Genomic DNA, 20,660 nt, shown 5'->3' with positions numbered 1-20,660 from the left:
GCCCAAACCCACTACATTTCTTAAGTGGAGAAGTTCTTTACCAAAAAATCTATAATCTACGTTGCCTAGTTTAGAAATCTCCGTATACTATCAACCCCCTCCCCCCAGAAGCTGCACTTCTTTCCAGTTAACCCTGGACTCTCACGTGGGTTTGGGGTCGCTCTGCCAGAGCCTACTTGGCCTACTGGACCCAGGCGAGAGGGCCGCGGACTACACTTCCCGGCGTGCCTCGTTGAGGGGCGGGCCGTCGAGGAGGCGGAGCCAGGGCCAGGAACAGCCACCCCCGCGAGTGGTCGGGCGGGGAGATCGGGCGGCGCCGAGCTGAGGTGGCGAGAGAAGAGCTCCCGGATGTGGAGAAGCTGGGGAGAAGGCGTGGGAGGAAGATGGACTCGGTGGAGAAGGGGGCCGCCACCTCCGTCTCCAACCCGCGGGGGCGGCCCTCCCGGGGCCGACCGCCGAAGCTGCAGCGCAACTCCCGCGGAGGCCAGGGCCGAGGCGTGGAGAAGCCCCCGCACCTGGCGGCGCTAATTCTGGCCCGGGGCGGCAGCAAGGGCATCCCCCTGAAGAACATTAAGCACCTGGCGGGGGTCCCGCTTATTGGCTGGGTCCTGCGTGCGGCCCTGGACTCGGGGGTCTTCCAGAGGTGCGCATGTGCGAGAGTGGGCGGTGCGGCCTGGGTGGGGGTCGGAACCGGGAGCCGGGCCGCTGGAAGGGCTGGGGCTTCCAGGGCAATTGCTCTTGGGAGGGGTGTGCAAGATCCGGGGTGTCTGGGCCCCGGCTGAGAGCGCGGGGAGGAAGTGCTCCAGCTTCTTCCTTGTTCCGTAGCTGTTAATAGCCTTGACCTGGGACAGTTCCTGTCCCTGCCCTTGAGAATGCCATCCGTAAAAGGGGAGATGTCCCCCTTCTCAGCCGTCTCTGCCGCCCGGGTTGACCTCACAGGATAAAGTAAAGGAGGCCACCCCCTGTGAAATGTCTGTGGCAATATGTGAACTCTTGCAGACAGAGGCCAATTAGGGCTCCCCTGTTGCTTAGCCTGTGATAACCACTTGGTGCCGATCGATTAGGGGAGGCATCAGGTTCATGAATGGAGTGAGGTGTCAAGGCTTTCTAGTTTCAAGCTCAGCTTGGAGATCCCTTTCTGACCTTTGAAAAATACTCCAAGCTATCTGCCTGTGAGTCAGCACAATCTAGAAAACTACCTACCTTTGTACATAGGTTAAGAGATAGTGAGGAAACGTACAGCAGGCTGTTTTATGATATGCTTATAAATGGTTTTATTGTATCTTTGGAACCTCGTCTGCCCTAAAGACAGTTTTAATTGTGCATCATTCAGAGACATTGCCATATGCCATTTTGGGCAGGGGTGACAAGCTGATGTCATTCATTAAAGAAGAGAGAGAGAATTTAGTGCCGGGAATGAGTTTACACATAGTAACTTCACCCTAATTATGCTTGAATTTGTTACTGTGGAAAGTAAATTATTTTAACTTTTTGATGTTTGGGTCTTAAAGAGATGATTGTTTTGGAGCATATTAATTGCCCACATTAATATATGGGTTTATGATTTTCATTTAACTAGTCTTGTTTAAAGAAAGACACTCCAAAAGTACGAATTTACTAATTTTCTTAAGGCTTTAATCCAAAGGAAGCCCTGGGTGGAGCGAGTTAAATAGGGGTGGGCACCCAGAAGGTAACACTAATGTAGCAGTGTAATAGGAAGTGTGCAAAGGAGAGATAGGGAAAGCCTTGGGACTTTGGTTCAGTTCAGTAAACATTTACTGGCCCTAATTTCTGCCATACACATCCAAGGAAACATCAAGATGAAATGACATGGTTCTTGTCCTTTTGGGGCTTACAAACTTTTGGACATTTTTTCACCTTTACAAAGAGTGCACACTGGGGAGGGGGGGGGAAGACTGGAAGAAGGTGCATCCAGGCAGCAGTGATATGCCATTTTTGTGAAATGAAGTAGAGATCAAAAATCACTTTCACAGTAAATTAAGAACAAAACTCATTTACAACTCTTTGGTTGCATGTCAGGAAATCCCTTTCAGCCTGGCTTAACAGAGAAGGGTAAGACTTGTTCAGATACAATGAGATTCAGAGGCTAAAATGATTCATTCATTCAGCAAATATTTATTGACCATCTACTATGTGACTGGCACTGTACTGTGTCCTTAACCAGAGGTGATAGCAGTAGCAAGTCAGTCCCTAGTCTCATGGAGCTAGGGACTGGCAATATACAAACAGTGTATACTCTATTTGGTGGTGATAAATATTTTCAAGAAAAATAAAGCAGGGTAAGGGAATGGTGCCCTCTGTCACCAGAATCCTCCATTTCTTGGTTCTTCTAGATAGGCTTTCCCTTTATGGTGTCAGGTGATTGTGCTGGGAACTGCAAAACTCTCAGCACATAACGACTTGTCCAAACTCTAGTATGGTTTCCAGCAGCGTAAGGCCATGCTTCTAGGATGATCCTAGCCCCCCTTAAAATGGCTGAGAAAGGTCAGTGCTGCCAGGAGAATTTAGTGTTTGTTTTAGGGACCACCTGGTGACATGCAGATCGCCTCTAAACCCCCTCTCAGAACAACTATTTTTGAAAGCTTGTAATTATGAACCCCTTCTCCATCCCTTGGAATGTAAATATACCACCCAAAACTGTCTCTTTGAAATGCAAACATCCTAGTAGATAACTCTCATTCCTTCCCAGTCCCTGTGGGAGAATTAAAGGCCTAAATTCGATGGGCACCTTGCTTCAACTTGCACCTTGCCACCCATCATAAAGTTAGAAGTGTGTTTCTCCCCCGGATAAGCACCAGTTAACAAACCCAGACGGCCTAGTCACATGGACTAACCCTCTCTATCACCCTCTCAGTACCTTTTCCTTTAACATACTCTAGCCTTTAAGAAGTCTCCAGCCTTTGTTTTGGGGAATTTGAGTTCAGCCTACTGCCATAGTTAACAAATCAAAGCTGCTCTTTCTGCTTTAGTATCCAGCTTGGTTTACCCCTTTATTTTACTCCTTCCAGGTTTAAGTGTAACCAAAAGAGTCTCTTTGGGTCCCCAGTGCTTGTATTGGTACAGTTTAGCTGCCTCTTCTGCTCTTGGAGCTGGTGATGGACCACCCCCTGAAGCACCATGTGACAGTTCCATCAAGAGAAAAATTGGAATATGATTACCAAATGGGAGTTGATGCTGAGAGTCAAAACCCAACAAATAGCCTTATTGCAGACATAGGAGATTTTGCTACGAAATGATTGGAAAATATATGTTATGTATTAAGCAGTGATTTTCCTGCTTCCATTTATTAAAATGCATTTGTACAAAATCCATGAACGAATAAATGATTCCTGAGAACGTTTTCTGTACCAGTTTTATTTAATACATCTAGACTAGAGTATAAGCATCTTGACAGTTGGAATGATATTTTATACTTCAAGCCATCTATGGTATCTGTTCCTATACTAATAATAGTAATTGGAAGAAATAAAACCAGTATTTCCCTTACCAGCAAAATGAGCATAATCGGTCTGACTCTGCCTTCTCAAACTTAGAATATTGTGTAATGAAGTGATTTTCCTCTGTTTAGTTTGCATAGCTGTTTGCTATGTGGCATCCTTTCTAAGGATCTGGAAAGTTCGACTAAAAAGGTAATAAAAGGGACTAGCACCACTTCCTCAGTGAAGTTTTTGCTGATCCCCTCTGTGACAAGTAACTGTGCCTTTGTTTTCCGCACAGAGCAGCAGTGTTCAGACCTTCTTTTAGTGCATGCACTGTGTAGCGAGGTAAGGTCACAGACCCTGGAGTCAAACTGTGGATCTGAATTTCTAGCTTCACCACATGTTAACTGCAACTTTGGGTAAATCACTTAACATCTGTGCCTCAGTTTCCTCATCTGCAGAATGGACTTAAATATCCACCTCATAGGCTTGCTGAGGAGATTAAGTGAGGTAGTATATATACAGCCCTTAGAGTGTGTCTGCCATATAGCATGTGATCTCTCCTTGACATTCTCCCCTCATATTGAAGGTTTTTTACAATCTTCATCTCTTCCATGGGCCACAGTTTCCTTACTTGTAAAATGGGAAAGTTGTAATTATCTGCAGAATTCTTCCTAATGCTAACATGCTTTGACCTTAAAGAGTTAATGGAATTGTGTCTTTACTCTCTATTTCCGGGGTCCACCAACTTTTCTGTAAAGGGCCAAATACTAGATATTTTAGACTTTGCAAGCCAAATGGTCTCTGTTGCTTAGCTCTGTTGTATGTTGTGAAAGTAGCCATAACAATACATAAGTGAATGAGCATAGCTGTATTCCATTAAAAGTTTATTTATGAAAACAGGCAGGCTGTGAGCCAGATATAGCCTGGGATGACCCTTGCTCTACTGGGTTGAAGAGGTTCTTGTGAGCAGGTACTCTTACTTATCTTGGTATGCTTAATGTATTGGAACCTGAATTAAAATGTGTTGATTTGGATTTAATTGATTTATTCTGAAGCTACAGTCCATGTTTGGAGCAACTTTGCTGCCCCTCATCTTCCTACTTTCTTTCTCTGATAAATATTTACCCTACGAAGGAATTGAAGAAAATTGCGCTGCCCGATTGTGTGTTTCAGGGCTAGAAGATGCTTTGGAGATTATTTTGTTCAAAACCATGATTTATTCCTTGAGACCAATTTTTCTGGCCTGCTCAGAGTCAAAGCTAACAATACTTCCAAGGTTGCTAACTTTGCATACTACTTTGGATAGTTAGCAGTTGAGAAAAATGCTAAGACAATTTTTTTCATTTAGTAAAAAGTTATTGTTAGAGGTGAGTTTGTAAGAGCTTGATTGCAAAGATGGTTCAGTGCTGTTAGTAAACCTCAGGACAAATTGATTTTGTAAATGTTGCCTAACACACTTGTGGAGAAAAAAAAAAAAACCACGAACTTCAGTTTCATTTGTAGGGTGTGGATTTGTGATTAATGATAAGCCTATGCTGTGTTATCCTTAAAATGGCACTTTATGATTTGAAATAATATTCACAGGCATCAGGGTTGATATTCCTGTTCGTCCTGTTAGATGGAATATGACTTCATTTGAGGCTAAAGCCATTAGCGTTAGGCTTTGACATTTACTCTGTACTTGATTTTACATTTTATTAGGCCTGTTTATTCACTTGCTCATTCTTTCTTTTTGCCCGCCCTCTTCTCATTCCTCTAAGCCAAAGGAAACCATCTGCTTACATAGCCCCTTTAATAAATGATGTTCATTGTATTTTAAGTCTACATATGGGATGCTATTTTCATACATATAAATTAGACATTTGGACCTTTGAAGTTCTGAAAGCAGCAGTTTTCCTTCCAACAGAGTCTGTGAGGATTAAATGAGACCATGTATGTGTTCCTTTATTACCATTCCTATTTTATTATTTTGAATCGCTAACATGTATTAAATGTTTATTGTGTGTTGTGGTTTGTATTTAATCCTTATAACAATGGTATGAGGTAATTACTATTATTATCACCTGTATTTTTTTTTTTTTAATCACATGCACTTTACTAAAAATTGAGGCCTAGGGAGATGATGGATCTTGCCTAAGGTCATATATAGCTAACATGTGATGGAGCTAGGATTTGAACCCATTCCTTCAGATCCCATGCTGTTAACCATTTAACGTTTCATTTATTAACACATATAGATTGAGCATGTTATGTAGCAGGCACTATAAAAATACTTTGTAAAAATAAAGCATTGTAGAGAAGTTAGGCATTGCTTCCTTACCTCTCTTTCCTTGATGGTTTAGAGTATTATAGTACTATGTTGACCTCTGTCTCTACCAAAAGGCTAAGAACTGAAAGTTTCTCAAGAAAATGGACTGCATATCTCCAGTGTCCAAAGTAGGACCTGAAACATAATAGGCACTCAGTAAACATTTCATGAATGAAGAAATGAATGAATGATAAAAGGGAGGAAAGAAGAAAAGCAAACCTCTTCCAAAAGCTCTGTTATTTTTTATCTACCTTTTAAGCATTTCAAATATATCACCGAATCCTGTGGTATTGAATTTTCATTATAGAAACTCAGGATAATAAAGTAAACGACATCAGTAATTTATTTCAATTAGTGACATAAATTAGATGTCAAAAGACCTTTCCTTTTGCTTTTACAGTTCAATTTTTACTGTATTTACCATCTTACCATCCTGCCTTCACCTTCTCATTTTTAAAACTAGGTTTTCATTGGTACTTCATTTTGTTATGTACCTTTGACTATGACATTTCTCCAGTAGAAAATCTGCCCCCAAATAGTTCAGATTTCAAGATGGGGGAAAATAGGGGCTTCTGTGTTCTGCCTTGCCCAGAGTGACGGTAAATGTGAGACATCTGAGCCCTAGCCAATGGCTCATCTTGTTTACTAAGCTTTAAAAAAAAAAAAAAAAAAATTTAGGGGGATTACTGACTAGATTTAAATCCTCCTTCTGCAAATATTAAAGGGAAGAACGGAAATTAATAAGTAAAATCTGGAGATGTTAGAAATTGTTTTGGTATTCAGTAAACTTCTGTCTCCAAAAAAATATATATTTCTTTAGTTTCTCACGTTCTTTTCACTCTTGGCAACTGAGCATAGACATCTGAAACATGCAGTTCCTCTTACCCCCAGTAGATGTTGAATGAAGACGATAAAAAAAAAAATGCATATGCCAAAGAGTGTAAGTCATTAAACTGTCTTTGTGTAATATCACTAATAAAACATTGTGGCTAGAGGAATAGTCACATCTTTTGTTTCTAGCAAGGGGAACTTGTAAAGGTCCAGGAAACTTAACTTCAATAGAGACTAGTACACTTCCCCAGAGTAGCATTTTACTCATAGTCATCATCTTAGAAAGTCTAAATGGTGAACCATGTAAGAGGTGGTGAAAGGTGCAGTCAAGTTAAACTTCCCAGAGTCCATCAAGTCATGTTCTCCATGTCTGTAATTGTTGTCAATGGCTATACCTCCATCAATTCTGTGTTCATATATTTATAATATACCCATTATTGGCAAACAAGAGAGTTGGATTATCTGCTTATTTTGAATCCAGATCTAGGCATTTCGTCGCTTCTAAGCTTGAAATTCTGTCAGCTTCATGATCTGACTAATACAAATCCATTTTTTTCTTAGCAAGTATATTAAAATTCTTCACACAGTAATTTGGATTTGAACGGGGAATAAGAAGCAGGATCTTCTTTATATCCTTTAGATTTGAACTTCTAGCACTACTATTTTACTTAATATACCAGTAGCCTTAAAAATACCAAGTGTCATTTTTTCTAATTTTATAAAACTATATCTAGGGCTACATAAATAATATTATATAAATAATGTAAGACATAAGACAATACAAATACAAGTATTTTTATATGTAAACAAATACTATATCTGGTGCTGTATTTTTATTCAGACACAGTATAGTTTATATACAAATACAATTCTTTAAATTTTATATTACATTAGATCTGTAATTTTTTTTGATGGTATAAAAACTATCCTAACATCAGTAAGTTGTATTTTGGGGTTGCAGAGCTCCTTTTTATCTTTACTGGTTTCTTTGAATGATTTGGCTTGTTATATTTATTTCTTAATATCTGTACAGTGTATGGGTTTCAACAGACCATGATGAAATTGAGAATGTGGCCAAACAATTTGGTGCCCAAGTTCATCGAAGAAGTTCTGAAGTTTCAAAAGACAGCTCTACCTCACTAGATGCCATCATAGAATTTCTTAATTATCACAATGGTATGCATTTGATAGTTTATTCAAAATTTTATGTAATTTCCAACTTATTATTTCATAAGACTTGTTTTCACATCTGAATTTAAGATCTTTGTATTCCTTGCAAAGAACTTTGATGTCCTTTTCATTTGTTTTGTTTTTTTAAGAGGTTGACATTGTAGGAAATATTCAAGCAACTTCTCCATGTTTACATCCAACTGACCTTCAAAAAGTTGCAGAAATGATTCGAGAGGAAGGATATGATTCTGTTTTCTCTGTTGTGCGACGCCATCAGTTTCGATGGAGTGAAATTCAGAAAGGAGGTAATCTGTTATATATCAGTCTTGATTTTAGCTTTTATGGAGAATCAGCTTTTTCATATGTAAATATTCTTTAAGAATGAAGGGAGCAACACGTGATTATTAACTGTAGTAGGTAATGACATTAAAATCAGTTCTAAGTCTTGTGATTATTTAGACAGGACACACCAAATTCCCTGCTTTATTTTTTACAGATGGACATTTTAACATTCTATTTGCCTTCTGAGGCAGGCATGTCATTTTTCTAGATGTGAAATATTTTATGTTTGTTCCAGACTTGCTTGGTAAACTCCATATAAATCATATTAGGATCATGGGGATAGAAGTCTACCAAAAAGTTCTGGAGGACCTCAAGGATGAATTGTGGAATTGCTTCCCAAAATATGTAACTCTGATGTAAGAAGACTTCCACAGTATTTAGCAGGAGCCTGATTTCTAGCTAGCTAAACTAGTAAAATATTGAATAAAGAATAGGATGACCCGTGTTGAATGGAGCACTGGGTGTTATACGCAAACAATGAATCATGGAACACTACATCAAAAACTAATGATGTACTGTATGGTGACTAACATAACGTGATAAAATAAAATTAAAAAAAAGATTAGGATGACCAACAAATAGGTAAATGTTGTAACATACGTAAGGAAAGGCAGTTTGATTTCTGTTAGGTGCTCTGACATTTGTTGAATAATAGGGCAGCTGGCTTAGTTGTCTCTAACAAATGTGTGATTTAAAGGAGACAGTAAGGAAGATGCAATGAAACTGGAGACAGCGCAAAAAAGAGCAAGTAAGAGGTTAAAGAAGGGCTGAAAATAAGATTCTTCAATCTCAAAATATGAATGTTACACAAACCAATGAAATATATCAGTAAATACACTTACAGATTGATTTCATTCAGTCAATATTTATTGTCTTCTCTCTGCCAGGTTCTGTGTTAAGCTATGTATTTTAACTTTGAACTTAATTACCAAGTCTCAGAAATTCTGATTTCTGAGGAAATAGTTTCTAGGAAGGCTCTATTAAAGCTTAAAAAACAAATTTTTGAAGCAAATCAAGGAAGCCCAGTGTTAAACTGAATATTGACTATATGATTAAAGTTCAAGAAGCTCAAAAAATATGTTAAATAGATGACAAAGCCATAAAAATTAGATCCATAAGGAATTTTAAGAAAATTAGAAATGTTTGAGTAAATATCTTTTAATATCGAGAAGTGAACGTTAAGAGACAAGAGCTTTGTCTTGTCGTATATTTTCTTAGAACCACTATGAAACAAAATGCTATTGATGAACAATGGCTCTAACCCAGAGTGGTATTTCTTGTGAGTCTATTCTTACGTCCCTGTTTATAAAATCACTAAAAGTGCTACTGGATTAATCAGTACTTGAAAAATTATTCCATTTTATATTGTATAACTTTTTGTATTTTTTTGTTGCCACACTAGAACCTTACCATCTAATATAGTAGCCTCTAGCACTGTTAGCACTCGAAATGTAGTTAGTCTAAATTGAGATATGCATTAAGTGTAAAATACATATTGGATTTCTAAGATTAGTATGAAAGAAGTATATGCAATATCTCATTAATAATTCTTACATTTATTACATGTTAAAAAAACATTTTAGATACATAGGGCTAAATAAAATCTATTATTACAATTAATTTCACTTCCTTTTACTTTTTTAAAACTGTAGCCATTAGAAAATTTAAAATTATATATGCGGCTCACATTGTATTTCTATTCGACAGCACTGCTCTAGAGATTACACTTTGCACCTTAGTTTGTTATAGTCTACCTGAATTTGTATTTTCACAAATAATTAAGAAGCTAACAATAGTAAATTTCTATTTAGCCCCTGCCTTTTGTACTGTTATTGTCACGTAATCTATTTCTGTATATATTATGATCCAAGATACATTGTTGTTCTATTTATTTTAAACAGTTAATGGTACTTTAAGTTATTTTAAAATAGTCATTTATCTTCACCTGCATGTTTACCTTTTTTTGTTAGTCTTCATTTCTTACCACTTACATGTGCTTCTGTCTTACAGCGTACATCTATTAGTAACAGCTCCTCTCAGCTTTTGTCCATCTAAAAATGTCTATAATTCACCCTTATTTTTAAAGGGCATTTTCATTGAATATAAAATTTTGGTTTGCCTTTTCTTTCTTTCAGCATTTTAAGATTGCATCTTTAAGATGTTACTCTTTTGAAGATCCATCATTAACATGTCATTTCATTATTTTCTGCCATCCATTGTTTCTTAAAAGAAATCAGCTTATTATTCTGATCATTGTTTCTCTAAATATAATGCCTTTTTTCCCTCAGGCTGCTTTTAAGATTTTTCCCTTTATCTTAATTTTTCATAGTTGACTCCAATTTGTATTGCTGTGGGGTTTTTTGTGTTTATCCTATTTAGAATTCTCTGAACTTCTCATATCTCTAGGTTGATATCTGTCATTAGTTTGCAAAAAATCTGTGCCATTATCTCCAAATATTTCTTCTGCCACATTTTCTCTCTCCTCTCTTTCTGGGACTCAGATTTAAGTGTATCTTAAACAATTTTATGGAGTCCACATGTCTCTCACAGTCTGTTCTGTATTGTTTGTTGATTTTTCTCTGTGCTTCATGTTGAGTAATTTCTGTTGACACATTTGAGTTCATTGATCATTTCTTCTGACTTGTCCAGTGCACTATAAATGCTGTCCAGTGAATTATTTCAGATATATGTGTTTTCCATTCTGGAATGTGTATTGTAGCTATTTTTTAGAGATTCTGTTCTCTGTTGAAATTCTCCATCTTTTTAAATCTTTTCCCATAATATCTTTAATATATTTATGATAGTTATTTGAAAATCCTCGATTGCGGGTTCTGACATCTGGGTCATTTATAGTTCTGTTTCTACAACTGTTTTTCTCTAGTTATGGGTAATGTATTTCTGCTTCTTCATAATGACTCGTATTTTGTCACATTCCTGACATAGAGATTGGAGTACAGTTGACCCTTGAACAACACGGGTTTGAGCTGCATGGGTCCACTCATACACAGTGTTTTTCAATAAATACAGCACAGTACCGTAAATGTATTTTCTCATCCTTATGATTTTCTTAACAGCACTTTCTTTTCTCTAGCTTATTTTATTGCAACAACACAATACATGTAATATACAAAATATGTGTTAATTGACTATGTTATTGGTAAGGCTTCTGGTCAACAGTAAGCTCTTTGTAGTTAAGCTTTGGGGGAATCAAAAGTTATATGTAGATTTTTGACCATGTGGGGGGTTGGCACCCCAGCCCCTGCATTGTTCAAGGGTCTGTATATATTCTTTTCCTCCAGGGAGGTCATACTCCTTCTTCTCTCAGAAACATAGGATATGGAGCCAGTCACTTTGATCCAGTTAGGAGTTGTGCTGGGTTTGAGCTTTAGTTTCACTTTACCTCTTAGTGCAGGTGTCTTGCGAGGAGATGGATCTTGTATGTATTGCTGATAACCCCAGGCTAACAGGACTTTGGGATTTAAGCACCAGAAAACTATAATGATCTCTCCCTGCCTTCCAGCCCATCCCTAGCTTCTTGTGCCACAGCACACCCAGCAAACGTCCTGCAGGGGAATAATTGGGTGGCAAGCACTAGCTCTGTGTTTGGGCTCTTATAGAAGCCAGTCTGTGATTCTAGTCCACAGGGCCATTACAAACTCTGCTGGTTTCTCTTTACCCCAGCAGAGTCCCTCTGCTTATGCCAGGTTTGATCCTTCTTTCCCTTCTTCCTCAGATGCAGCAAATATCCCCAGAGAGAAGCAGCCACTGATCCTTGTTCACTTAGGAAAGACTTGCCCCTCTCATTCCTTTTCTTCCTTCAAAGTACCACTTGAATGAGTTTGTTTATTGCCTATCTCCACCACTAGATTGCACACTACACGAAAGTAGAGTCGTATTCACTGCTATGTATCCCATGCCTGTAAAACTATACCATATGTAGCTATTCAATGTACATTTGCTGAGTATTTTTCCTGGATTATATCAAACACTGGTGGACTAGGACTGAAAAGAGGATGGTTTAGTTAGGGAAGTAAATAGAAGTTATTTCTAGAAGCCATTACTCACGTAAGTGACAGCTAAAAGTAGAATCAAAAAGATTCTGAACAATCACCAACTTTAAACACACACACATATACACACACAGAATCATGCATGCATGTCAATACACATCCATAAACACAGTTTTGGGAAAAAAACAGTGAAAAGGCAAGAGGATCCCTATTTACCAGTACTGAGGGCTTCGTTTGTTACATCATGTTATAATCACTAACATTGATGTTGCTGAGCCTTCATTACCAAGAATAGTAATAAGTAAATATTATTTATTATTATGCTTAGTATATTTTTAAATTATTGGTAAGAATATGTAATATACAAACATTTTTATCAATATAAAAGTCTCAATAATTTAATGAGGAAATCTTCAGTTTTCTGTAATAATTCTATGAAAGTAATTTCTCAACCACATTGTATAAACACATACATTGTATTTCTATAGTAGCAAATAATGAGAAATATATTAAAATATTCAAATAAGGATATTTTATGACAAGGTCAGTCCTTTTGAAGCTGCCTTAAGGTTGCCTTGATGTCCTTCCAGAACCTTGTATTTTTAAAAATGCCTTAAAACTTCAATTATTCAGAATTCCTCTGTAAAATACTTTATTTTTCTATGATTAGATAATAATTATTAAACAATTAATAAATATTAAAAATAAATCAGCATCATTAGAGATTTTGTTCCTTTAAAAATCCATTTATTTATTGAGATAGAAAAATATTTTACAGTTTCAGTTTATTTATTTTTGAAAATTACTAAATGAATACTCAGTATTCAAAGCAACATAGACTTACTATAGCTTTTTGCTTTTAGTTCGTGAAGTGACTGAGCCTCTGAATTTGAATCCAGCTAAACGACCTCGTCGACAAGACTGGGATGGAGAATTATATGAAAATGGCTCATTTTATTTTGCTAAAAGACATTTGATAGAGATGGGTTATTTACAGGTTTGTGCCTTCATTTTGCAAAAATCTTTTAAACCTTTTTATATGTATAGCTCAGTTCTAAGGAAGACATGGTATAGTTCATAAAGGAAAGTATCAGTTTCTAGAAGAAAGGCAGTAACTGATAAGATTTATCATCTGAGGCACTTATCCTGTAGGCTTACAATAAACTAATCTTTGGAATCCATTCAGTGAGTAAGCAAGAAATTCTGCTACAACTAGGAAATGAATCAGATATTGAATGTTGTATACATGTCCTGATTTTCATTTTATTCCATTCCAAATTCTGTTTTTAAACTATGGTTTGTTACTGTCAGGTTGTGGTTGTACAGTTGAATAAAAATCAATTGCTTTTAAAAAGAGACAAAAAAACATCGTGGATGTGGAAGATCACCAAGCTGGGTGTCAGGAAAGCCAGGTTATAGTTCTCTATCTCTAACTATGTGGCTTTGAATATACATTTTATCTGTTCTGAATCTCATTGCTCTCATTTTAAAATAAGGGGGTTGGATGTCTCTCACATCTTTAGAGCCTACATGGTTACATCATAAACTACTTGTTCCTTTTAGTTAATAGCAGTTATTTATTCAGCCCTTACTATGTACCAAGGACTGTACAAAACACTTTTACATAGGTTATACCATGTCATCTGCATAGCAGTGGAATAAAGTAGACATTCCTGGTAGTGATACATGCTACAACATGGAGGAACCTTGAAAACATCGTGCTAAGTGAAAGAGTCCGTCACAAAGGACCATTTATGGCATGTTCCATTTTAATGAAATATTCAAAATAGGGAGATCTATAAAGACAGGAAGTGGTTAGTGGTTGCCTACGGACAAGGGGAGGGGAGTGATTGCTACTGGGTATGGAGTTTATTTTGGTGAAAATTTTCTAAAATTGGATTGTGGTAATGGTCACAAAACTCTGTGAATATGCTAAAAGCCACTGGATTGCACTTTAAATGGGTAAATTTTATAATATGTGAAGTATATCTCAATAAAGCTTTAAAAAAAAAAAAAGTAGACATTCCTGGCCCAGTTTTATAGAGGAGGGAATGGCTGCTTTGAAAAAAGGAAGTAATTGGCTCAGGGTAGTAAGTGGTACTGTTGGGATTTGGATTCAGATCCTTATTGTTACTCAAAATCAGCATTTAAAAAAAACCCTCTACTCGCTATAGTAAAAATTCTAATGTGACTCATGCTGTGAGGTAAAAGGATTTTTAACAATCATCTGGCAGTATATCTGCAAACTGTAGACTGTTTAGTTAAGTTCGAGTATTCGGGTTTGACACACATAGATAGCGCCCTTTCCAAACTCTTTGCTAAGGGGACTGTTATTTGACGCTTTCCTAAATTGTGGAGAACAATGAAGTATCTCATCATAAGATTTATGAAGAGACTGACAATTCTAAAAAATGAAATTTTCCAGTAATTGATTTTGACGTTCAAATTATCACAGTCATAGGAAAGGTCTCCCCCTTTGCCCCCAGACCCCAGGATCAGGAACTTATCCCTCCCTTTGCTCTCATGTGATCCAGACAATTATTGTCCACTCCCATCTGTAGTTCAGGGATCTAAAACAATTCTTTTATTTTTTTCAAGATTTTCTTTCTTTATTTATTTGACAGAGAGAGACACAGCAAGAGAGGGAACACAAGCAGGGGGAGAGGGAGAGGGAGAAGCAGGCTTCCCGCAGAGCAGGGAGCCCGATGTGGGGCTCGATCCCAGGACCCCGGGATCATGACCTGAGCTGAAGGCAGACGCTTAACAACTGAGCCACCCAGGCACCCCGACAATTCTGTACAATAGATAATACAGTTATTTTTCCTTCCCTATCTTGCCACTTAGTTGCAAATTGGAACATAAGTTCTGAAAATCTTTATACTGCTTTGGATGATGAGGGGAGAGACTATCAGAAAAAGGGGATACAATTAGGGGATTTCTAGAAAATTTCCTTGTCAAAATATTGGACGATGTGTATCTCTGCTTTTTTCAGTCTTCAAATAGAAATCTACTTGAAGAAAAATGGGAAGCTTGTACTATGTAGATAGAATTGGAAAAATATTATAGTGTATGGTTTGAATATATAGGAAACAAAAAGCTTTTCCCTCAAAAAATTGTTGAATGTCACTCATTTTACCGGGTTATTTATTTTTCTCAGTATTGTAGAAATGAATTCATTGTTCTGTATTATAATAAACATTTTGGTATTATGAATTAATGTTAAAAACAGTACTCATGGTATTTATACCATCTTTAGGGTGGAAAAATGGCATATTACGAAATGCGAGCTGAGCACAGTGTGGATATAGATGTGGATATTGATTGGCCTATTGCAGAACAAAGAGTATTAAGGTAAAGAGAAGACTTGCACAGCCTTTGCACTGGACCCTGACATGTGGCATTTTCTAGATACTAATTTTTGATATTCCAAACATTTAGGATCTTTGCAATTAGTCTGTTCATGTGAGGAAGACATACACATAAAATACGCCTATAGATGGCTTATTCAGTAACTTGAGAAATACATAGCCTGGTTAGACCACTCTACTCAAAGGTCTCGCACTGGAAGCTGAGGTGTATATGTGATGTAAATGTGAAGGGTCATGTTTGGATAACTGAGTGGGAATGGTTATTAAGTGTACTGGTGTTAGCCATTTGAGAGGGAGTGATTAGTATTGCACTTGTACTCAGAGGTCTATTTTGGTTTCTTTTAGATATGGCTATTTTGGCAAAGAGAAGCTTAAGGAGATAAAACTTTTGGTTTGCAATATTGATGGATGTCTCACCAATGGCCACATTTATATATCAGGAGACCAAAAAGAAATAATATCTTATGATGTAAAAGATGCTATTGGGATAAGTTTATTAAAGAAAAGTGGTATTGAGGTATGTGCCCCCTGAATATAGTGATGTTTTTTAAGATGATGATTCAGGGTCAAAGAACATGTGAGGGAAATAAGAGATTTAAATTTTTAGTATTCTCTATTAAAATGTCTGAAATTCAGCCTTCACATGCCTAGAAAATTGTCATACTTTTATTCTTAGATGAATAAAATTAGGAATTTGTCAATCAGCACATAATATTTCTTGGTTATTCAGTAAGTATAAACACATTATTTTTAAATAGGAACTATCTAGCAATTCCCATAGGATCATTCAACAAGAAAAATTTCATAAAAAATAGGTATTAGCATTTAGAAAAAAAAAATCTTGTGGATTCCTAAGATGTAGCTTATTCTTATTGAAAATTTTAATTCAAAGTAATTTATTTTCAAAAATGAAAGCTAAGATAATTTCTTATAATTCCCTAGAAATCTTAAGTATATGTTCCAAAGCAGCACAAGAGATAGGTTGTAGGCTTTCCTCTGGATAAATCGAATTATAGGAGAATCTTAAGTTAGTATCAGACAATGTATATTTTTTAACCTGCAGATAGGATCCTTCCCACTGTAGAAAACAGTGTCTTTTACCTTTATTGGACTATTAGAAAATGTTGTAAAGATTCATCATTTTGCCTGTGATTTTACTTAATTGGTCCTTCAGAAGGCCACTCATTTGTGACTCATATTATTTACCAGGTGTTATTTTATTTTTATTAGGAAATACTTGTTTATTTTTTCATTTGCCCTTTCTTTCTTTCTTTCTTTTTTTATTTTTTAAGGTGAGGTTAATTTCAGAAAGGGCCTGTTCAAAGCAGACACTCTCTTCCTTAAAACTGGATTGCAAAATGGAAGTCAACGTACCAGACAAGCTAGCAGTTCTGGATGAGTGGAGAAAAGAAATGGGCCTGTGCTGGAAAGAAGTGGCGTATCTTGGTTGGTATCTTATTATTCAGCCATCATAAAGTAGACCAGGATTTTTTTTTTTAAGAAATAGAGAAATAAAAAAGAAAATTCCCAAGATTTTCATAATTGTAGAGAAATAGGAACTCTCTACACTACTGAGGAAGGTACTAAATTTCTGGAGGTTAGTTTGATAGTCCCTATCAGTTGTATCCTAGTAGAATGATTCCTGACACATGCTTTTGAGTCAGACCACACCTGACTGGCCAGTTTGGGTAAGGTAAGCCTTCATTTCCTCCCCTGTTAACTGGAAATGTCAAGAGTGCCTGTGTCATAGGTCTGTTGGAGGAAGCAATGAGATAATCTGGGTAAAGTACTTAGCAGATTCCCCACATATAGGAAGTACACTCTGGATGATGTCTGCTTTCTTAAAATGTCCCTAGTTTTAACTCTTAAGTTCCAACTCCAGGGAGGAAATTGGACAAATGTGCTAATAATGGAGGAAAAAAAAAAAAGAAGAGCCCACTTAAATATCCTGCAAACATAGAATATCCACAAAATGGAATGCTCTGCAACCATGAAAGCCAGTGCTGTAATCTGTATCGACAGGGTCAGATGTCACAAGGTTGTCACGTTGGCATTTAGCAGATATGCTATGTGCAGGCTTGGGGTTGGTTGCTGGGACTTACTGCTGCCAGAGCTTGCAGTCTGATATGTACATTTTAGATATTAATGACAAGTTATTAAAATACATATAACCTAAGCCATGCATGAAATAAGTAGTTACAAGGGTAATATGGGCCTCCAAAGAAGCAGCACAGAAATGCTTTGGGAGCAGGTCATCTGAAGACTTCAGGACTAACCTTTGAACCGCATGCAAAGATTCAGTGAAGAATACTACAGAGCCCTTGATAGAAAATGATCCAGTTTTTGTAAGGAGAAAACAGTTTTAGTGGAACAAATTCCAGGTATACTAAGTATCTGTGCGACCCTCAGTGAGCTTCTCCAAGCCTTGGTTTTCCTATTTATAGTATAAACACAAGTCAAACTTTATAAGGCTATTGGAAAGAAAATTGAAAATAATATAGAATACCTGGTAGAGTGCCTGCAGGTAGTAATAATAGTGTGTATCACTTATATCGGTAAAATTATGTAATTGCATATGCCAAAATACAGTGATTATCCATAAATAGTGGTAATTAAGATGATATTGATTTGGTTTTTGCCTTGACTTTAAAAAAAATGTTTCTACCAAGAATATGCATTACTTACATAATATTAAAAAAAAAACTATAAAAAGCAGAGGCTAGAAAACAAGAAAATAGAGAATAGACTTCAAATTTTAATTTAAAATCAGAGCACTATTTAGCATGGGTCACATAAATGTATGAAAATGTTTTCCTGGGGCACCTGGGTGGCTCAGATGGTTAAGCATCTGCCTTCAGCTCAGGTCATGATCCCAGGGTCCTGGGATCAAGCCCCACATTGGGCTCCCTGCTCAGCGGGGAGCCTGCTTCTCCCTCCCACTTCCCCTGTTTGTGCTCTCTCACTCTCTCTGTCAAATAAATAAAATCTTAAAAAAAAAGAAAAAAAATGTATTCCTTAAAAATACCAACACTTATATAGGTAAATTTTACGAAATACAGCTTAGTTTCAGGGGTAGATTATGCAAATTAAATACTTGAATTTTCATCATCTTTCAGTGAAAAAATTCAGATTTCAATACATTTAATCATTTAAAAATTTTCACTAGATAAATGTGGAACAGAATTAAAACAAATTCTTTTTTTAATGAGCACTTTATTAGTAGTAGTTGGTCTATGGTATAATAATAATTATACTCAGAATGGAGAATCTGAGGTACTAGGTGCTTCTGAAATTCATCCTATCAACACAAAACAGGGGGAGAGCAGGGCAGGTGGAGAAAGGGTGTAGTTTTGTCAGTGTGATGGTAATTCTTCAACAAATAAGTGATGTACAAATCAAAGAGAACTGTTACAGATTAAAAGTACTTAAAATATAGATCAACAGAATGCAGTATGTGGACTTTGGCTTCTGAAGCAAACAGATCAACTATAGAGAAAATTTGAGACAGTGGGATATTTGAGCACATACTAAGGTACTAGGTGATATTTCTTTTAAGATTTTTTATTTATTTATTTGAGAGAGAAAGAGTGAGAGAGCACAAGCGGGAGAGGGAGAAGCAGACTCCCAGCTGAGTAGGGAGCCCGACATGGGGCTTGATCCCAGGACCCCGGGATCATGACCTGTGCCGAAGGCAGACGCTTAACCGAACCACCCAGGAGCCCCAAGATGATATTAAGGAATTGTGGGTTTTGTTAGTTTGATGATACTGTCTCACTTTTTAAAAAAGTAGACTGATCTACTAGAGATAGATATGTGTTAGAGGTAGATGCTGAAGAGTCTTGGGGTAAAACGTGATGTCTAGGAATTCCTTCCTAGCCCTCCCTCTAAAAAATTAACGGGTGGAGCAAAGAGAAAAACACTGATAAATGATCCAAAACATTGATAATTATTCCACATGAACTTGGGGTTCTTGCATGTGCTTGGGATGTTTTTTTAATAAAAATTTTAGATAATTCATAATTTATAGATAGAATTTCTCATAAATCTAATACGCATGGCAATCAGAAATTATAATCCTTTCTCCTTCTTTAACTGATAAGAATTGATTTTGAATTGCTTAAGGAAAACCCTAGACCTCAATTATACTTGTAAATACTTTAACATATTTGTTCCACCTCATCTTTGGTATTCTTATATGCAGTGCTTGAGTTCTTGCTGAAGCTACCAGAATTACTTACTGGTTGCTGTTTGCGTTATTAGAACTGAGTATGTTTCGTGTCCTTAAATACTCACGCAGTGTTTCTTTTACTTGCTAGGAAATGAAGTGTCTGACGAGGAGTGCTTGAAGAAAGTGGGCCTAAGTGGCGTGCCTGCTGATGCCTGCTCCACCGCCCAGAAGGCTGTTGGATATATTTGCAAATGTAATGGTGGCCGTGGTGCCCTCCGAGAGTTTGCAGAGCACATTTTCCTACTAATGGAAAAGGTTATTAACTCATGCCAAAAATAGAAATTAGTGTAATGTTAGGAAAGAAAGTATACAGCCTTCTTCAGCCACCTTTATTTTTGATTAAGTACAATTCCATGTTGTAATGTTACAGAGAGTGTGATTTGACCTGTGATGTATCTTAATATATTTTAAATCAAAGTCTTCTCAAATTGTCACTCCCAAAACCTTCTACGAAATAATTGTGCTCTACTTTTCTCTTTATGCAAGATAATTATTTAGAGATTAATACAGTCTTTCTCAGATTTTTAGTAAATGCAAGTAAGAACATCATCTAAATTGACTTTGTATTGTACCCTGTTAAACTGTGTGTTTGTGTGCTTTTAATGATGCTGAGATTTTATTTATTTGGGGACATTGTGTCTGGTAAGACATGCCCTTCTATTAATTAATAAAATTACATTTCACAAACTTGATGAAAACTGTCTTTTTTTTTTTTTAAGATTTTATTTATTTATGTGAGAGAGAGAGCCCAAGAGGGGGTAAGGTCAGAGGGAGAGGCAGACTCCCCGCCGAGCAGGGAGCCTGATGCGGGACTTGATCCCGGGACTCCAGGATCATGACCTGAGCCGAAGGCAGTCGCTTAACCAACTGAGCCACCCAGGCACCCAGAATTTTTTTTTTTTTTTAAGATTTTATTTATTTATTTGACAGAGAGAGAGAATACAAGCAGGCGGAGCAGCA

General features: G+C 36.9%; 1 protein-coding gene across 1 annotated transcript; it reads left to right on the top strand.

Annotated features, from left to right (window-relative positions):
- The first annotated feature begins 275 nt into the window (after nt 1-275).
- Nucleotides 276-20,392, top strand: CMAS (cytidine monophosphate N-acetylneuraminic acid synthetase). Its single transcript, XM_035028082.1, has 8 exons — nt 276-643; nt 7,616-7,758; nt 7,902-8,057; nt 12,968-13,101; nt 15,361-15,455; nt 15,818-15,989; nt 16,765-16,918; nt 19,789-20,392. Exons 1-8 carry the CDS (start codon nt 384-386, stop codon nt 19,977-19,979), a joined length of 1,305 nt encoding a protein of 434 aa, XP_034883973.1. The 5' UTR covers nt 276-383; the 3' UTR covers nt 19,980-20,392.
- Nucleotides 20,393-20,660: the final 268 nt, after the last annotated feature.

The sequence above is a fragment of the Mirounga leonina genome, unplaced genomic scaffold (assembly GCF_011800145.1).
Source record: "Mirounga leonina isolate KUSES-001 unplaced genomic scaffold, KU_Mleo_1.0 Mir_201, whole genome shotgun sequence".
NCBI lineage: Eukaryota > Metazoa > Chordata > Mammalia > Carnivora > Phocidae > Mirounga > Mirounga leonina.
Note: the sequence above shows the minus strand (reverse complement) of the source record. Positions and strands in the feature narration are given on the sequence as shown.

Bases quoted from the DNA above. Each gene is read 5' to 3' on its own strand.
- CMAS (XM_035028082.1), top strand. From the start codon at position 384: ATGGACTCGGTGGAGAAGGGGGCCGCCACCTCCGTCTCCAACCCGCGG. The intron at 7,759-7,901 runs GTATGCATTTGA...TGTTTTTTTAAG, and splicing joins ATTTCTTAATTATCACAATG to AGGTTGACATTGTAGGAAAT. The intron at 16,919-19,788 runs GTTGGTATCTTA...TTTACTTGCTAG, and splicing joins GAAAGAAGTGGCGTATCTTG to GAAATGAAGTGTCTGACGAG.